The sequence below is a fragment of the Monodon monoceros genome, unplaced genomic scaffold (genome assembly GCF_005190385.1).
Source record: "Monodon monoceros isolate NGI ecotype Baffin Bay Population unplaced genomic scaffold, NGI_Narwhal_1 Super_Scaffold_21, whole genome shotgun sequence".
NCBI lineage: Eukaryota > Metazoa > Chordata > Mammalia > Artiodactyla > Monodontidae > Monodon > Monodon monoceros.
The window spans coordinates 88419151-88433296 of NW_021703778.1; the positions used below are offsets into that span (position 1 = coordinate 88419151).

At 43.1% G+C, this 14146-nt stretch overlaps 2 protein-coding genes across 2 annotated transcripts in view; both read left to right on the top strand.

Moving 5' to 3' along the window:
* The first annotated feature begins 45 nt into the window (after positions 1-45).
* The window catches only part of CATSPER2 (cation channel sperm associated 2), a 15046-nt gene continuing 945 nt past the window's right edge, over positions 46-14146 (top strand). The window contains exons 1-12 of the mRNA XM_029237623.1: positions 46-308; positions 799-945; positions 1460-1633; positions 2086-2154; positions 5526-5698; positions 6231-6386; positions 6662-6786; positions 8248-8426; positions 8640-8739; positions 9039-9095; positions 11999-12210; positions 12577-12744. Of these exons, the coding sequence (XP_029093456.1) occupies positions 801-945; positions 1460-1633; positions 2086-2154; positions 5526-5698; positions 6231-6386; positions 6662-6786; positions 8248-8426; positions 8640-8739; positions 9039-9095; positions 11999-12210; positions 12577-12744 (1558 nt within the window). The 5' untranslated portion in view covers positions 46-308; positions 799-800. The remainder of the gene's footprint in view (positions 309-798; positions 946-1459; positions 1634-2085; positions 2155-5525; positions 5699-6230; positions 6387-6661; positions 6787-8247; positions 8427-8639; positions 8740-9038; positions 9096-11998; positions 12211-12576; positions 12745-14146) is intronic.
* STRC (stereocilin) overlaps positions 12022-14146 on the top strand; it is a 24452-nt gene continuing 22327 nt past the window's right edge. The window contains exon 1 of the mRNA XM_029237600.1: positions 12022-12210. Coding sequence (XP_029093433.1) covers positions 12199-12210 — 12 coding nt within the window. The 5' untranslated portion in view covers positions 12022-12198. The remainder of the gene's footprint in view (positions 12211-14146) is intronic.

A 14146-nucleotide genomic window follows, 5' to 3' on the forward strand; every position in this document is an offset into this window, starting at 1 on the left:
CGGCGCCTGCGTCGGGCGGGCGGGACCAGCTGGTAACGGCCGAGTGGCCGGAGAGCGGGCCTGGGCGGAGGCGACGGGCGCCGGGGCGAGTGAGGCCGGGAGGGTGCTGGCGCCCGGGCCTGGTGCTGGGGGTAGGCCCGGGGCGAGCCGGAACCCAGGAGCGGGCGGCCTGACGGAGCAGGACTTGCGGCGCTGGGAACCGACCCTGAGCTCAACCCGCGTGGGGAGAGCCGAGCTCAGGGGGCGTCAGAGCCGGAGGCGGAGGAGTGAAGTCAGGGCTGAGTGGGCGGAAGAGAGCCTGGGCAAAGGTGAGGCCCAGAAGTGGGAATTGAGAGAGGGAGCTGGCACCCGAGGGAGCGCGTTGGAGTGGACACACTTGGGACGGGACACATTTTCAAAATGTCAGGCTGTTGCATTTTGTCCAGTTCCTCTTAACTCGGTCTTTCTTTTGGCGGCAGTCCTAAGCCCTCCCACTGACCCACCTCATCGCATTACCTGATACCCTCAGGTCCAGGTGGTGCCTGAATTCCTCTTTGTCCAACCCCGGGATTCCTGCTCTTTGTGGCTGCTGCTTTTAACTAGAAATGCTGTCACACAGGTGAAGGTGTCTGTCCACTTAGTCAACTACGCAGATTCTCTGTAATGACTCCTGTCTCATTTGTTTCAAAAAGCCTTGAGTCTGGGTACAATGTTTGTCTTCTTAAGGGCAAAGAGGTTGGGAGGAAGGGAAGAGAACCTCTAAGGCTTGGTGCAACTCCAAAAATGAAATGACACTCGATTCTTTTATTTTCTTAACAGGCATGGCTACTTATCACCCAGTAGGACACGTGCAACTGCCCCGGGCTGATGCCATTCGTTCCCGACTCATTGATACTTTCTCTCTCCTTGAGCATCTGCACGGCTTGAGCCAAGCTGTGCCACGGCACACTATTCGAGAGATACTTGGTCAGCAGCCTGTTTCTTCACTAGGATGAATTTAAGACTCCCATCCACACCCTCCAAAGAGTAGGAAGCAGAGAGGCAATTTTAAGGGTAGAAATTTCAGGGGAGATTGGTTTGGTTGCTAGTTTGGAAGTTACACCAAACTTGATAAATCAAAGGCTTTATAAATAAAACTCTGGATCCAGGAGATGGAACCCGTGCTGCTCACTTTTAGGCCTAGGGTAACTATTAGCCCTGGCTGACTTGGAAGTTTCTACCAAAGACACTTAAAACTTTGAGGGTTAAACCTGCAGCCTTTATTCTGGGCATGGACAGTGTTGGTCATAAGCAATAGGGGAGCTCGTACTCCAAAATAGTATTAGTTGCTGTGTGAAGGAGCAGCAAGGTAAGCCCCTGCACTAGGGGGCCCATTATGTAACCAGTGTTCCTGCCCCCAATCCTACCTGCTCCTGATACTCACAAAGACTTCTTTTTATATTTATCCATTGTCCCTTTTTTTTTTTTATTTTTGGTGTAGATCCTTCCTGTCAGAAGAAACTTATGTTGGGAGATCAACACCAGCTTGTGCGCTTCTCCATAAAGCCTCGTCATGTAGAACGGATTACACATGCCCAGAGACTGATGAGCACCCTTCGAGTGCGCTGCAGCGAGAGTCCACCGCTTTCCTTGTGGGCTGGATGGGTCCTTGAGTGTATCCTTTCATGCCACTCATTTTTTTTTTGTTGTTTTGTTTTGTTTTGTTTTGTTTTGTTTTGTTTTGTTTTGTTTTTGCGGTACACGGGCCTCTCACTGTTGTGGCCTCTCCCGTTGCGGAACACAGGCTCCGGACGCGCAGGATCAGCGGCCATGGCTCACGGGCCCAGCCGCTCCGCGGCATGTGGGATCTTCCCGGACCGGGGCACGAGCCCGTGTCCTCTGCATCGGCAGGCGGACTCCCAACCACCGCGCCACCAGGGAAGCCCCATGCCACTCATTTTTATCCCATGGCTTTACGGTCTCTCTTTCCTCATCATCTGCCTATTGACTTACTTTTCCCTTCCCCAACTCCATTTTCTTATTCTCACCGGTTCTGTTCTTGACCTAATTATGTCACCTGCCTAAACCAAAAAGAACTCCACTCTATGTTTTCTTAAGAGAAAACAGGTCCGCTCTTCAGAAACTTTATCATCTTCCTCATCTTTCTGAATACAATTGTACTGATGGTTGAAATAGGTGAGAACTCACATTGAATGAAAGGGTGGGAGTCATTTTTCCTTTTAAGTTGATCATTTTACACATTTGAATGTTATTTGAATTGTGATAGGGACAATTAGGTCTTTTGGAGTAGGATTTGTGCAACTGCTAAGACCTAGAAACATTGGAAGGGCTCTCAAGTGTAGTAGATAGAAGGTAGTGTAGACACTTAGAGGTGGGGTGTAGTAGTCTCACAAGGAATTGGAGACGGGAAGACCAGTTGCATTTCTTGTGTTAGTCTAATTTGAATGAATCTTTTCTAATAGAGATATCGGTACCTATCAGCAAGTGATCCAACATTTATATTTTTACAAATATGTTTAGAAAGATTAAGTACAAATAAGAAAACTCACAATGTATGTAAAGTTACAACTAAGATATTAGATGAGCCAAAAATGACTTAAAGAGTAGATGACTCAAAAACCAATCATAAATTTTATGAAATGTATTAAAAGCAAAAGAATGTTTGGAGAATCAATAACCTAATTTGATTATCATCTCAAACTGCTCAGAAAGGACAGTAGAAGTACTCACTTCCATGTTTCATCCTCACTATTTTGGGGAAGTTTCCCACTTTAAAAATAGTCTTTTGGACTTCCCTGGTGGCGCAGTGGTTAAAAATCCGCCTGCCAGTGCAGGAGACTATGGGTTCAAACCCTGGTCCGGGAAGATCCCACATGCCACGGAGCAACTAAGCCTGTGCACCACAACGACTGAGCCTGCGCTCTAGAGCCCTAAGAGAAGCCCGTGCACCGCAACAAAGAGTAGCCCCCACTCACCGCAACTAGAGAAAGCCCGCGCAGCAACGAAGACCCGACACAGCCAAAAAATAAATAATAAAAATAAAAAGTAAATTAAAAAAAAACAGTCTTTTAATGGAATCAGGTCAAAGGCATTTAAATACACAACAGTATTTGGTGTCATTGACCAACTGCGGTATGCTATATGCTTTGAACTGTTTTATTTCCTCCGCACAGTGATGAGGGTTTTAAATTAAGTCACCCACATTTCCTGTTTCTTGTTGATAATGATAATTGGCAAGTATTTGCCCTGTGGGATTAGAGACATAGATTTCAGCCTTGGAATGAAGTAAATAACAGTAAATATATGGGATTCACTGGATCTAACAGACAAATCAAAATAGAATAGCACTAACCATTCTTTTTGGTAAAACAGGTGAATATGAAACATGATCACTGTGCCAGAGGATAGGTGGATTGCCTGAATGGGAATCACCTGGCAAGCTCATGAAAATTGTATCTTATTAAGTACATTCTCATGGTAGAAAGGCAGGAGGGATTTTGCAAAGGGAAATAATTTGTGACAGATTTCTTTGAATAGACTAATTCGTGTGGTAAACATTAAGACTTTGTTTAGACTTTTAAAAAGCAATTTTCCAGATCATAAAGAATGCTGTTATAGATAAGGAACAAACAGTTCTCTAGATCAAAGCTCCCCATTCTTTTTCGTCTTATGATTTTGTTTCCCAAAAAAACATATATAACCTTGAAAACCTCCATAGTAATTTTAATCATTTTATTTTATCACATTTTTTCTGTGATACGGAGAAGCAAGTTGAAGTAAAAATGATAATTTAGACTAACATGTTGCTAAATATTATATTTTAGTGTTTATTATTATATAATTTTAATAATCATAAAATGTAAGCAAATTTTTACTTTTGCCATTTTATAAGTGATCATGCGTTTTTTAAAGAAAATATATGATTTGTCTACAAATGAATTTTTAAGTGACATTATATATTAAGTTCGGTTTGGGGATCAAATATATTTAATTTATGGTTTTTTTGTCTGTGTCAAGTGGCTTACAGGATCTTAATTGCCTGACCAGGGATTGAACCTGGGCCCATGGCAGTGAAAGCACCGAGTCCGAACCACTGGACCCTGGACCCGAACCAATTCCCTATGTATTATATTTCTAAATTTTCTGTTTCTTTTAAAAAGTTTAGATATAACGTATATTATTTTTAGGTTTACAACATTGTGTATTGTATGTTAAATACATGTTATATGTTAAAGTGTAGGTGGAAATTCAATTATGTGTTTGGGCATAAAAAAATAGAAAAAAAATCTTCTTCCACAATGATATTGGTAATTCTACTTTGCACTTTAAACATCAATGGGCTTATTTTTATAATTTTCATATTTTGTTTCTAAATGGTGAGAAGGTGAGAAAAGAAAAAAGATTTGGCTCATTTGCAAGCCCTTCTCTGAAAATAACACATTGTGAGTGTGAATAGCTCTTATTTCCAACAAAAAACTGAGTACAACATTATTATAATTTAAAAACTGATTTTTGAGGTTCTAGAGGTATCTTGATGTGCCATATAAAATTTTCTATCAGATGAATGCAATTTATAGAATCTGATGAAGAATTGTCTTGAGATAAACTTGCAGAATTATTCTTTTGCTCTTCATTAAGTTGTATTTCAACATCAGTGTTCCTTACTTCATTAATGTAATTAGCCAAAACATTGCTAAAAGCAATAACAATTTAAAACTGTGTCAAAATCTACACAGCCGTTTGTGTTGTTCAGGGTGATTGAGTATTCTCTTGTCTCTATTAACTGCCAGGCATATCAGTCATAGTGCATTTGGAGGCTCTCAGATTGTTCTGTTTCAAAGAGAAAATTTTATTTGGCTTTTAAACCTATTTTGATCTCAGTGCTTTTTTTACAGCATGATATACATCTATTAAATGTATAGAAGAGGTGAAGAGGGTTGAAAGATGAAGGCAAATGAGTTAAGGAATTGAAGTCAGCAAATAGGTTCTAGAGAGAAAGTATAGGATTCAATTTGCTTTGCAGAATAAAATCAATTTTAGGCAGAGTAGAAAGGGGAAGCTTTAAAAGTAACAAAAAACCAAGTAATTTCTTATTATAACCTAATATGCCCCATGAATCTGGCTTCTTGTTCCTAGATATGTTATAAAACACTTTTCATATCATGGCCCTACATTTGCGTTCTTTTCTCAAGGCCTATTGCTTCTTCATGAAGTTTGGTACCAGGGTAACAGAACAGACGGGGTTGGTGGTCATTAAGAGAGCAATCCCTTGGTGGCTCTCTGACCCCAGAGTGGGAAGGCAGTAACTGCAGCTGTTAACACGTACCAGTACCAGCAGGAGATGAGTTGTAGCTATTTTTCATGTTCGATTCTATCCTCCCCTGAATTTCACAGGCTGAAGCAACAACGGCATTAAGAAGAGAAACTCAAAAGAAAAATGGCATAGCAGTGGTCACAACTGTGGTTTTTAACAGTTGCTGATCATTCTCTATCATTCAGCTTCCTGCTTCTTTACCCTTTACTCATCCTTTGCTCTATTCTCACAGAATTGCTCGAATCCTCAAATACCCAACTGTGGCCACTGAAGCTGACTCTGGAGGTGGCAGCTTGGTTCATCTTGCTTGTTTTCATCTTGGAGATCCTTCTTATGTGGCTATCCAGCTTTTTCCTCTTCTGGAAGAATGCCTGGAATGTCTTTGACTTTGTTGTCACCATATTGGTAAGGATAGATATCCTGAAGATTAGTTTACTGTGCTGAGAAATGTGCCTATGTGAATCAAAGACAAGAAAAGTTAAGATACTTAGAGCACAGGAAGAAACAAATAGAAATGTACCTAACCTCCTTATTTTGATTTTTTTCTTCTCTAAAAGTCAGGCATGATAGGAGTTGTTGGTATTAGGAGCAAGGAAGAATCTGATCACAACATTAACCCCAGCAATAACATCTACCAGTTACTAACCACTTACTAAATGTCAGAAACTATCCTTTTTTTCATGCATTTCTTAAAATTTGAGCTCCACAACAACCCAATGAGTTAAGCACTGTATTTATCCCCTTTTAATGTCTGAGCAAGTTGAAGTGCAGGGTTTAAGTAATTTCTTATAGAAAGGCTGAATAGGAAACAGTCCCCAGAGAATGCTTTTCAAAGGATAATGACCAAAGAACTATGACAATGAAGAGATAAAGAAGGGACAACTGTGCGTGGGTGCTTTGGGGTATATTTTACTCATGATCTGTGTGTTTCCTACAGTCCCTGATTCCTGAGGTTGTGGTGCTGGTAGGGGTAACAAGCCATTCCGTATGGCTCCAGTTGCTGAGGATCTGCCGGGTGCTAAGGTCTCTTAAACTCTTTGCACGATTCCGTCAAGTTCGAGTCATTATTTTGGCCCTGGTCAGGGCCCTCAAGGTGATTTGACTGCTGCAGCTGTATCAAGTGGGCAAGGTGGATAAACATGGGGGTTTAACATGAAACAGTCTGGGTGGATGAAAGAAGGCAATGAAAGACCCTGTGAAATGTTGTCGATGAGAAAGGGCTAGGGACAGGCTGCTGTGTTCTAGAGATGACTGGGCTCAGGCTAGAAGTGAGGGTTTGGTGGGGGATTTCCAGGGTGGGTCTGACTAGGCTGTAGGTGGAGATCAGCCTAGTCTGGCCCAGCTCTGACTCAAGGTCATGGCCTCTAGAGCATGACCTTCCTCTTGATGTTGCTGCTCATCTTCTTCTACATTTTTGCCGTGGCTGGTGTCTACTTCTTCGAGAATTACACCCGTTCAACTCGCCAGGACCTGGAGTATCACATGTTCTTCTCGTAGGCAGGACTGGGGGAAGCCTGGGTTGGGGGAGAGAGTTTGGGCATGAGACTGGGAAGCTAGTCCAAAGTACAGTAATACAAAAAGTATAATATATTGTAAAAAACGGGAATAGAGCACAGTAAGGAGAGGTAAAGAGAAAGCAGAGGAATAGTGAGTGGTATTAGCTCCAATTTTGAGGATAGGTCAGGTATTCCTGGTTTGCTTTGGGTTTTGCAAATTCAAACTTACCCTCACCTTTAAATAGCAGTATACTCCAGGGGTTAAGCCCTGGTTTCTGTCTCAGTTACCTCTTTTGAAAAATGGTATTAAAAGTAGTACTGGGCTTCCCTGGTGGCCCAGTGGTTGGGAGTCCGCCTGCGAATGCAGGGGACACGGGTTCGTGCCCTGGTCCGGGAAGATCCCACATGCCGCAGAGCGGCTGGGCCCGTGAGCCATGGCCTCTGAGCCTGCGTGTCCGGAGCCTGTGCTCCGCAACGGGAGAGGCCACAACAGTGAGAGGCCCGCATACTACAAAAAAAAAAAAAAAAAGTAGTACTACTTAATAAGAGTGTAGGGATAAATGAGGTAATTCATTTAAGCATTTAGCACAGCATTTCACACATTGTAAGTGATCAGTAAGTGTTACTATGACCTCAAACATGGTCACTGGTTTTACCCCAGTCTCTTAAATGTAGAGATTACACATGCACATACTTAAATTCTTTCAAAAGTAAAATCCTGATAAGCTTTTTGTCTAGAGGACACTGATTACTAGTAGAAAGTCAATTTGGATTTAGAGGAGACAGTGTTATTTGTGAATTGGAATCCAATCTTGTCAGCACCTCTCAGGTCTCTATCTTAGACTAACAGGTAGTTTTGTAAGAGTATTGACTTGGGGAAGTCCTAGAATTCATTCTGTTCAGGCTCTGATGTTTTCAGTAATATGTATATTGAGGGATAAGAAGGAAAATTTAGATATCTTCCTGAGACCTTTTGTGATATATTCATTATCACTCATTATTTGGAATCACATGTTTATGTCACATATCCATCCATTTACTTGACTGTCAGTTCATGCCAGCAAACTAAGTAGGCACGATGTTTGCTGAATTTGTATGTGACTTTCCGTTAGGCGAAGTCCATAGAACAGTGGAGAATGAACTTAGAAAAAAATGATGTGTAATTGGTGATTCAATTTTTAAACATTCAGTTAATACCTATGTATTAAACACCTACTGTGCCCCAGGCACTGATGGAATGGTGAGAGCTATTCATAGATTATTCATGATAAAGGAAAACCTAATAAAACAATCTCAAACCGAAGAAAGATTAGGTAAAAAATTGAGTATGGTAGAAAAGGGGCTAAAGTCAGAGCAAACTACAAAGAAATGCTCTTATGTTGCTTTGAGAGTAGGAATGATAGTGTTTCTTAGAGAATTAGCTCTCTCTGTCTATACACACACCTCCTTTTTCTTTAGGGACCTGCTGAATTCCGTAGTGACAGTGTTCATTCTCTTTACTATGGATCATTGGTATGCACTGCTTCAGGATACCTGGAAGGTGCCTGAAGTCAGCCGTACCTTCAGCAGCATCTATGTCATCCTCTGGTTGTTACTTGGTTCCATTATCTTTCGAAACATCATAGTAGCCATGATGGGTAAGCATAGAAGAGGTGAAACTTGGTGAGAGGGGTGTTTGGGAAGAAATTAGAGCGAAAGCTAGGATTGGTGAATTACGGAGAGAGAGAATCTGATGTAACAGGAAGGTGCGGGGCCTGGAATGGATATTTCACTTGGTTTCTCCCCACCCAAGCCCTCTCCCCATGTCTAGTCACCACCATCTCCCAACTCCTAATGGCCCTTTGGGGCAGTTACTAACTTCCAGAATATCAGAAATGAGCTGAACGAGGAGATGACACACCTGGAAGTTCAGCACAAAGCCGACATATTCAAGCGTCAGATTATCCAGAGGTCTGCTTCCCCATTTTCAAACCCAGCTTTAGTTCTTGAGGGTGCCCTGATCTCATTCTCTGTTTCCGCTCCTTGGCCACAGTGCCATTTTCCCCTTTGTGACAGATTTGCCTCAGAGTTAGAATTCCCCAGCTCTAAAATGTTGCCTGATTCTTTATCCACTGTCAGGGCTTCCCCACTCTTTTTCACTCCTTTACTACAACTTATTCTCCTCGCTTGATGATCAGAATTCTTTTTTCCTTACTACACTCCTGCTTCAGTGTAACTCTCTTCACTCTTTTGTGTTTTTTGCTTTACAGGAGACAAAACCTAATCCCCGAGGCACAGAGGTCAAGCGTTAGCAAAATGGATGCCAGGTTAGGAGTGTATATGGGAAGTGGGATGGACACACATGAAGGAGGAAAGGTAGGAAACCAAAGGTGAAGATTGGCTTTGAGAGAGAATTCATTCATTCAATAACTGTTTATTGTAGTGGGTTGAATGGTGGCCTCCAAAAAGATATGTCCACGTTCTAATTCCCAGAACCTGTGAACATGACCTTATTTGGAAAAAGGGTCTTTGCAGATGCAGTTAAATTAAGGATCTTGAGATGTGATCATTCTGGATTATCCAGGTGGGCCATAAATCCAGTGACAAGGGTCACTGGATTTAAGAGACAGGAGAGAAGACATAGACATAGAGCATAGGAGAAGATGTCAAGATAGAGGTAGAGATTGGAGTGATGCAACCACAAGCCAAAGGAAGCCAGTGGATGCAAGGCAACTGCCAGAAGCAAGAAGTAAGGAACCTTCTCCCTTTGAGATTCCAAAGGGAGTATGACCCTGTTGACACATTGATTTCAGACTTCCGTCTTCCAAAATTGTGAGAGAATAAATTTCTGTTGTTTTAAGCTACCAAGTTTGTGGTAATTTCCTACAGCAGCCACAGGAAACTAATAAAAGTACCTTCCGTGAAACATGTTATTCAAGACCCTGAGTGTTCAGCAGTGGACAAGAGAGCAGAAGGAGAAATAAGAAATCCATCAACAAATAATTATTGAATGCTTATTAGTTGCTCAGAGTATATCAGTGAACAAAATAAATAATAATGCCTGTTCTCATGGAGCTTATATACTAGTAGGAGGAAAGAGACAGTAAACAATAATCATATTAATAAGAAAATTAGCACATTAAAATATAAGCCTTGAATATAAAAAGAATGTATATATGTGTGTATAACTGAGTCACTTTGCTATAAGCAGAAATTAACACAACATTGTGACTCAACTATACTTCAATAAAAAACAAATTTAAAAATAGGATAAGCATTATAAAGAAGTAAAATGTAGAACAGGTTAAGGGGGATTGGAGTATAAGAGGGGGGTTGCATATGGGTTGTACTTTTTTTTTTTTTAAAGGGCTTCAAATGCTTGGCTTTTATTTATTTATTTATTTATTTTTGGCTGTGTTGGGTCTTCATTTCTGTGCGAGGGCTTTATCTAGTTGTGGCAAGCGGAGGCCACTCACTATCGTGGCCTCTCTTGTTGCGGAGCACAGGCTCCAAACGCGCAGGCTCAGTAGTTGTGGCTCATGGGCCTAGTTGCTCTGCAGCATGTGGGATCTTCCCAGACCAGGGCTCGAACCCCTGTCCCCTGCATTAGCAGGCAGATTCTCAACCACTGCGCCACCAGGGAAGCCCTGGGTTGTAATTTTAAACAAGGTAGTCAGGGTGGCCTCTGAAAAGGTAACATTTGAGCAAAGACTTGGAGGAGGTCAGGGGATTACTATGTGGATATCTATGGGAAGAGTATTATAGGCAGAGGGAACAGCTAGTACAAAGGTCCTAAAACAGAAGCATGCCTGGTGTGTTTGAGAAATAGCAAGGAAGCTACTGTGACTGAAGCAGAGTAAGTAGTGGGGGAGAATGATAGGAGATGAGGTCAGAGAGGTAATGGGGACCTGATCCTGTAGGGCTGTGGGGACCACTGTGAGGACTTAGGCTTTGATTTTGGGTGAAATGGGGAACATAGCGGAACAGTGACATGCAGTGACTTACACTTAAGAAGGATTAGTCTGCTTGCTGTGTTGATGATAAACTGAGGGAAGAATAAAATAAGCAGAGAGATGAGTTAGGAGGCTATGCTGCCATACAGGCAAGAGGCGTTGATGGCTCAGACCAGAGTGGTACTAGTGAGAAAAGATATTTTGAAGGTAGAGTCAACAGGCTTTCCTTTTTTTTTTAATTATTTATTTTATTTTATTTTTTATTTTTGGCTGTGTTGGGTCTCCATTGCTGTGCGCGGGCTTTCTCTAGTTGGGGTGATCCGGAGCTACTCTTCGTTGCAGTGTGCGGGCTTCTTATTGTCATGGCTTCTCTTGTTGCAGAGCACAGGCTCTAGACGCACAGGCTTCAGTAGTTGTGGCACATGGGCTCAGTAGTTGTGGCTTGCAGGCTCTAGAGCTCAGGCTCCATAGTTGTGGCGCATGGGCTTAGTTGCTCCACGGCATGTGGGATCTTCCCGGGCCAGGGCTTGAACCCGTGTCCCTTGCGTTGGCAGGCAGATTCTTAACCACTGTGCCACCAGGGAAGCCCTCAACAGGCTTTCTTTATGGATTGGATGTGGGGTATGAGAGAAGAATTAAGGATGAAAGTTCTGACCCAAGCAACTGGAAGGGTTGATTAGCTGAGATGGGGAGGGCTGTGGGTGGAAGAGGTTTGGTGGGCAAAGAGTTCAGTTTTGATTGAATTTGAGATGTCCTTAGACATTCAAGTGGTGCTAAGTGAGTAAAAGTTGTATATACAAGTCTGGATTAAGGAGTGAGGTCTGGACAAGAGGCTTAAATTTGCATCTGGTAGGCATTTGAACTCAGCAGATGAGATCACCAAAGGAGCAACTGTAGATGGAGAAGATATAAAGAGCTGAGCCCAAGTTCCCTCTAATATTAAGAGATGGAATCGAGGGGGCAGAGGCTATAGTTGTGGTGTAATAGGCATAGGGCCAAGGGGTGGGGGGCTAAAACTTTGCAAAATAAGGTGGGGTGTGGAACGTGGAAGCCCGAGTAAGATTGAGCACAGACGTTATGTGGTGAGGGGCACTAATAGGGGTACATGACACGGGATAATTTAGGTTGGATGTGCTTAAACTTAGATTTTGGGAGCAGTTTGGCCTTCATTGCCTTAACTCCTAGCTTTAGGCCAGGGCCAGAATCAGAATAACGAAAGAACCAGCCATATTGTGTAAATGTATTTGAAGCAATAAAATTTTGCCTTTCACTTACAGAGATGCCAATCAACAATGGGAATCTTTGGACTTAACAGAGGCTTCTAAAGAAGAGTCCAAACACAGTGCCACTAAAGAGAGTTCAAGAGCATCTAAGTCAAAAACAAAGAAGTCCTTGTCAAAAGTGAAGAAGTCTGCATCTTCCTCTTCCTCCTCATCTTCATCTTCCTACTGTTCCTCTTCTTCTGGCTCCAGATATTATGACCCTATTGGTAAGCCGAGGGTTTCTCCCAGTTGAATTCAGACTCCCCTTCTCCATGAGACATCCCATTCTTAATAGGAGCTCTCCCACTATGCACATTTCCTGACTTTCTCCACCAGTCCGATTTTCTGGCCTTGGTTACTTTCTTCACGCTTCTTCATTTCCCCTGTGTTTCTGCTGCACTTTGGAAAAGTATGGTTGTGGCTCTCTTTGTTTATTGTAGAAGTGGTGTCTTGGTGATACATACTTTTCTCTCTCTCCTTCCTATATCTTCTTTCATCCCTGCTTTCTCCTCGCCTGCCCCCATAGAGTTTATCAGCTTTTATCCAACTTCCACGAATCTAGATATGTTTTTGAGAAGCATTTCTCCCTCCAGGTCAGTTGGACTGGGAGACTCATGTGCACCAGAATCTGCCTGGGCTAATGGATATGGATCAGGATGAACGTGTTGTTTGGCCTAGGGATTCACTCTTCCGATATTTTGAGTTGCTAGAAAAGCTGCAGTATAACCTAGAGGAGCGTAAGCGGTTGCAAGAGTTTGCAGGTATGGATTTAGGGCAGCCATGGAGACCAGGAGTTAAGTCCATTGGAGTAGCATATATAACTGGGGAGAAGAAGGGTGTTTGCTATTTTGGCACCTCAGCCTCTGAATTTCCACCTCACACCTAAAAAAGGCAAATTCACGGTTTAGTATGTCACATTCTGGGCATATGTCCAGATTTCTTCTAACCTAGTGAGGACCTGGCAACCCTGCTTCTCTGGTAGGGGACACCTAAATCCTGTTAGGTCTGAGAGCTTATTTCACAAGAGAAGAGTATCCAGTTCCAGCTGCTGGAAATTAGGATAAGGTGGACTCTCACTCTCTTTGGGCAGCCTGCCCCCCTTTTTTTTTTTTTTTTTTTTTTTTTTTTTTTTGTGGTACGCGGGCCTCTCACTGTTGTGGCCTCTCCTGTTGTGGAGCACAGGCTCCGGACGCGCAGGCTCAGCGGCCACGGCTCACGGGCCCAGCTGCTCCGCAGCATGTGGGATCCTCCCGGACCGGGGCACGAACCCGTGTCCCCTGCATCGGCAGGCAGACTCTCAACCACTGCCACCAGGGAAGCCCCAGCCTGCCCCCTTTTGTACATGTTTCTTCTCTTTGAAGGTCACCTTTCAGACCTCAACAGTAAGGGCCTCAGGATCAAGTTCAATAGCTATGGGGATTAGACAGTCAGCAGAAAGCCCACAAGTGCCCACTGTCCTCAAGAGGTTTATGAATTACAGATTCCTCTTCCTTTCAGTCCCTTCTAGAGTCAAGCCTATGCAGAGAAAATATGTGATCAAAATAGTAAAGTTTAGGACTTCCCTGGTGGTCCAGTGGTTAAGAAACCGCCTTCCAATGCAGGGGACGCAGGTTTGATCCCTGGTTGGGGAGCTAAGATTCCACATGCCATGGGGCAACTAAGCCCATGCGCCGCAACTACTGAGCACGCGTGCCACAGCTAGAGAAGTCAGCGCGCCTCAACGAAGATCCTGTGTGCCGCAACTAAGACCTGACACAGCCAAATAAATAAATAAATGTTCAAAAAATATAGTAAAGTTGGGACTTCCTGGTGGTGCAGAGGTTAAGAATCTGCCTGCCAATGCGGGGGACATGGATTCGAGCCCTGTTCCAAGAAAATCCCACATGCTGCAGAGGAACTAAGCCCGTGCGCCACAACTACTGAGCCTGTGCTCTAGAGCCCACGAGCCACAACTACTGAGACCGTGTGCCACAACTACTGAAGCCTGCGCACCTAGATCCCGTGCTCTGCAACAAGAGAAACCACCACAATGAGAAGCCCGCGCACCACAACGAAGAATAGCCCCCGCTCGCCGCAACTAGAGAAAGCCTTTGTGCAGCAATGAAGACTCAACACAGCCAAATATAAAATAAATAAATTTTTTAAAATTCTCTAAAAAAAAAT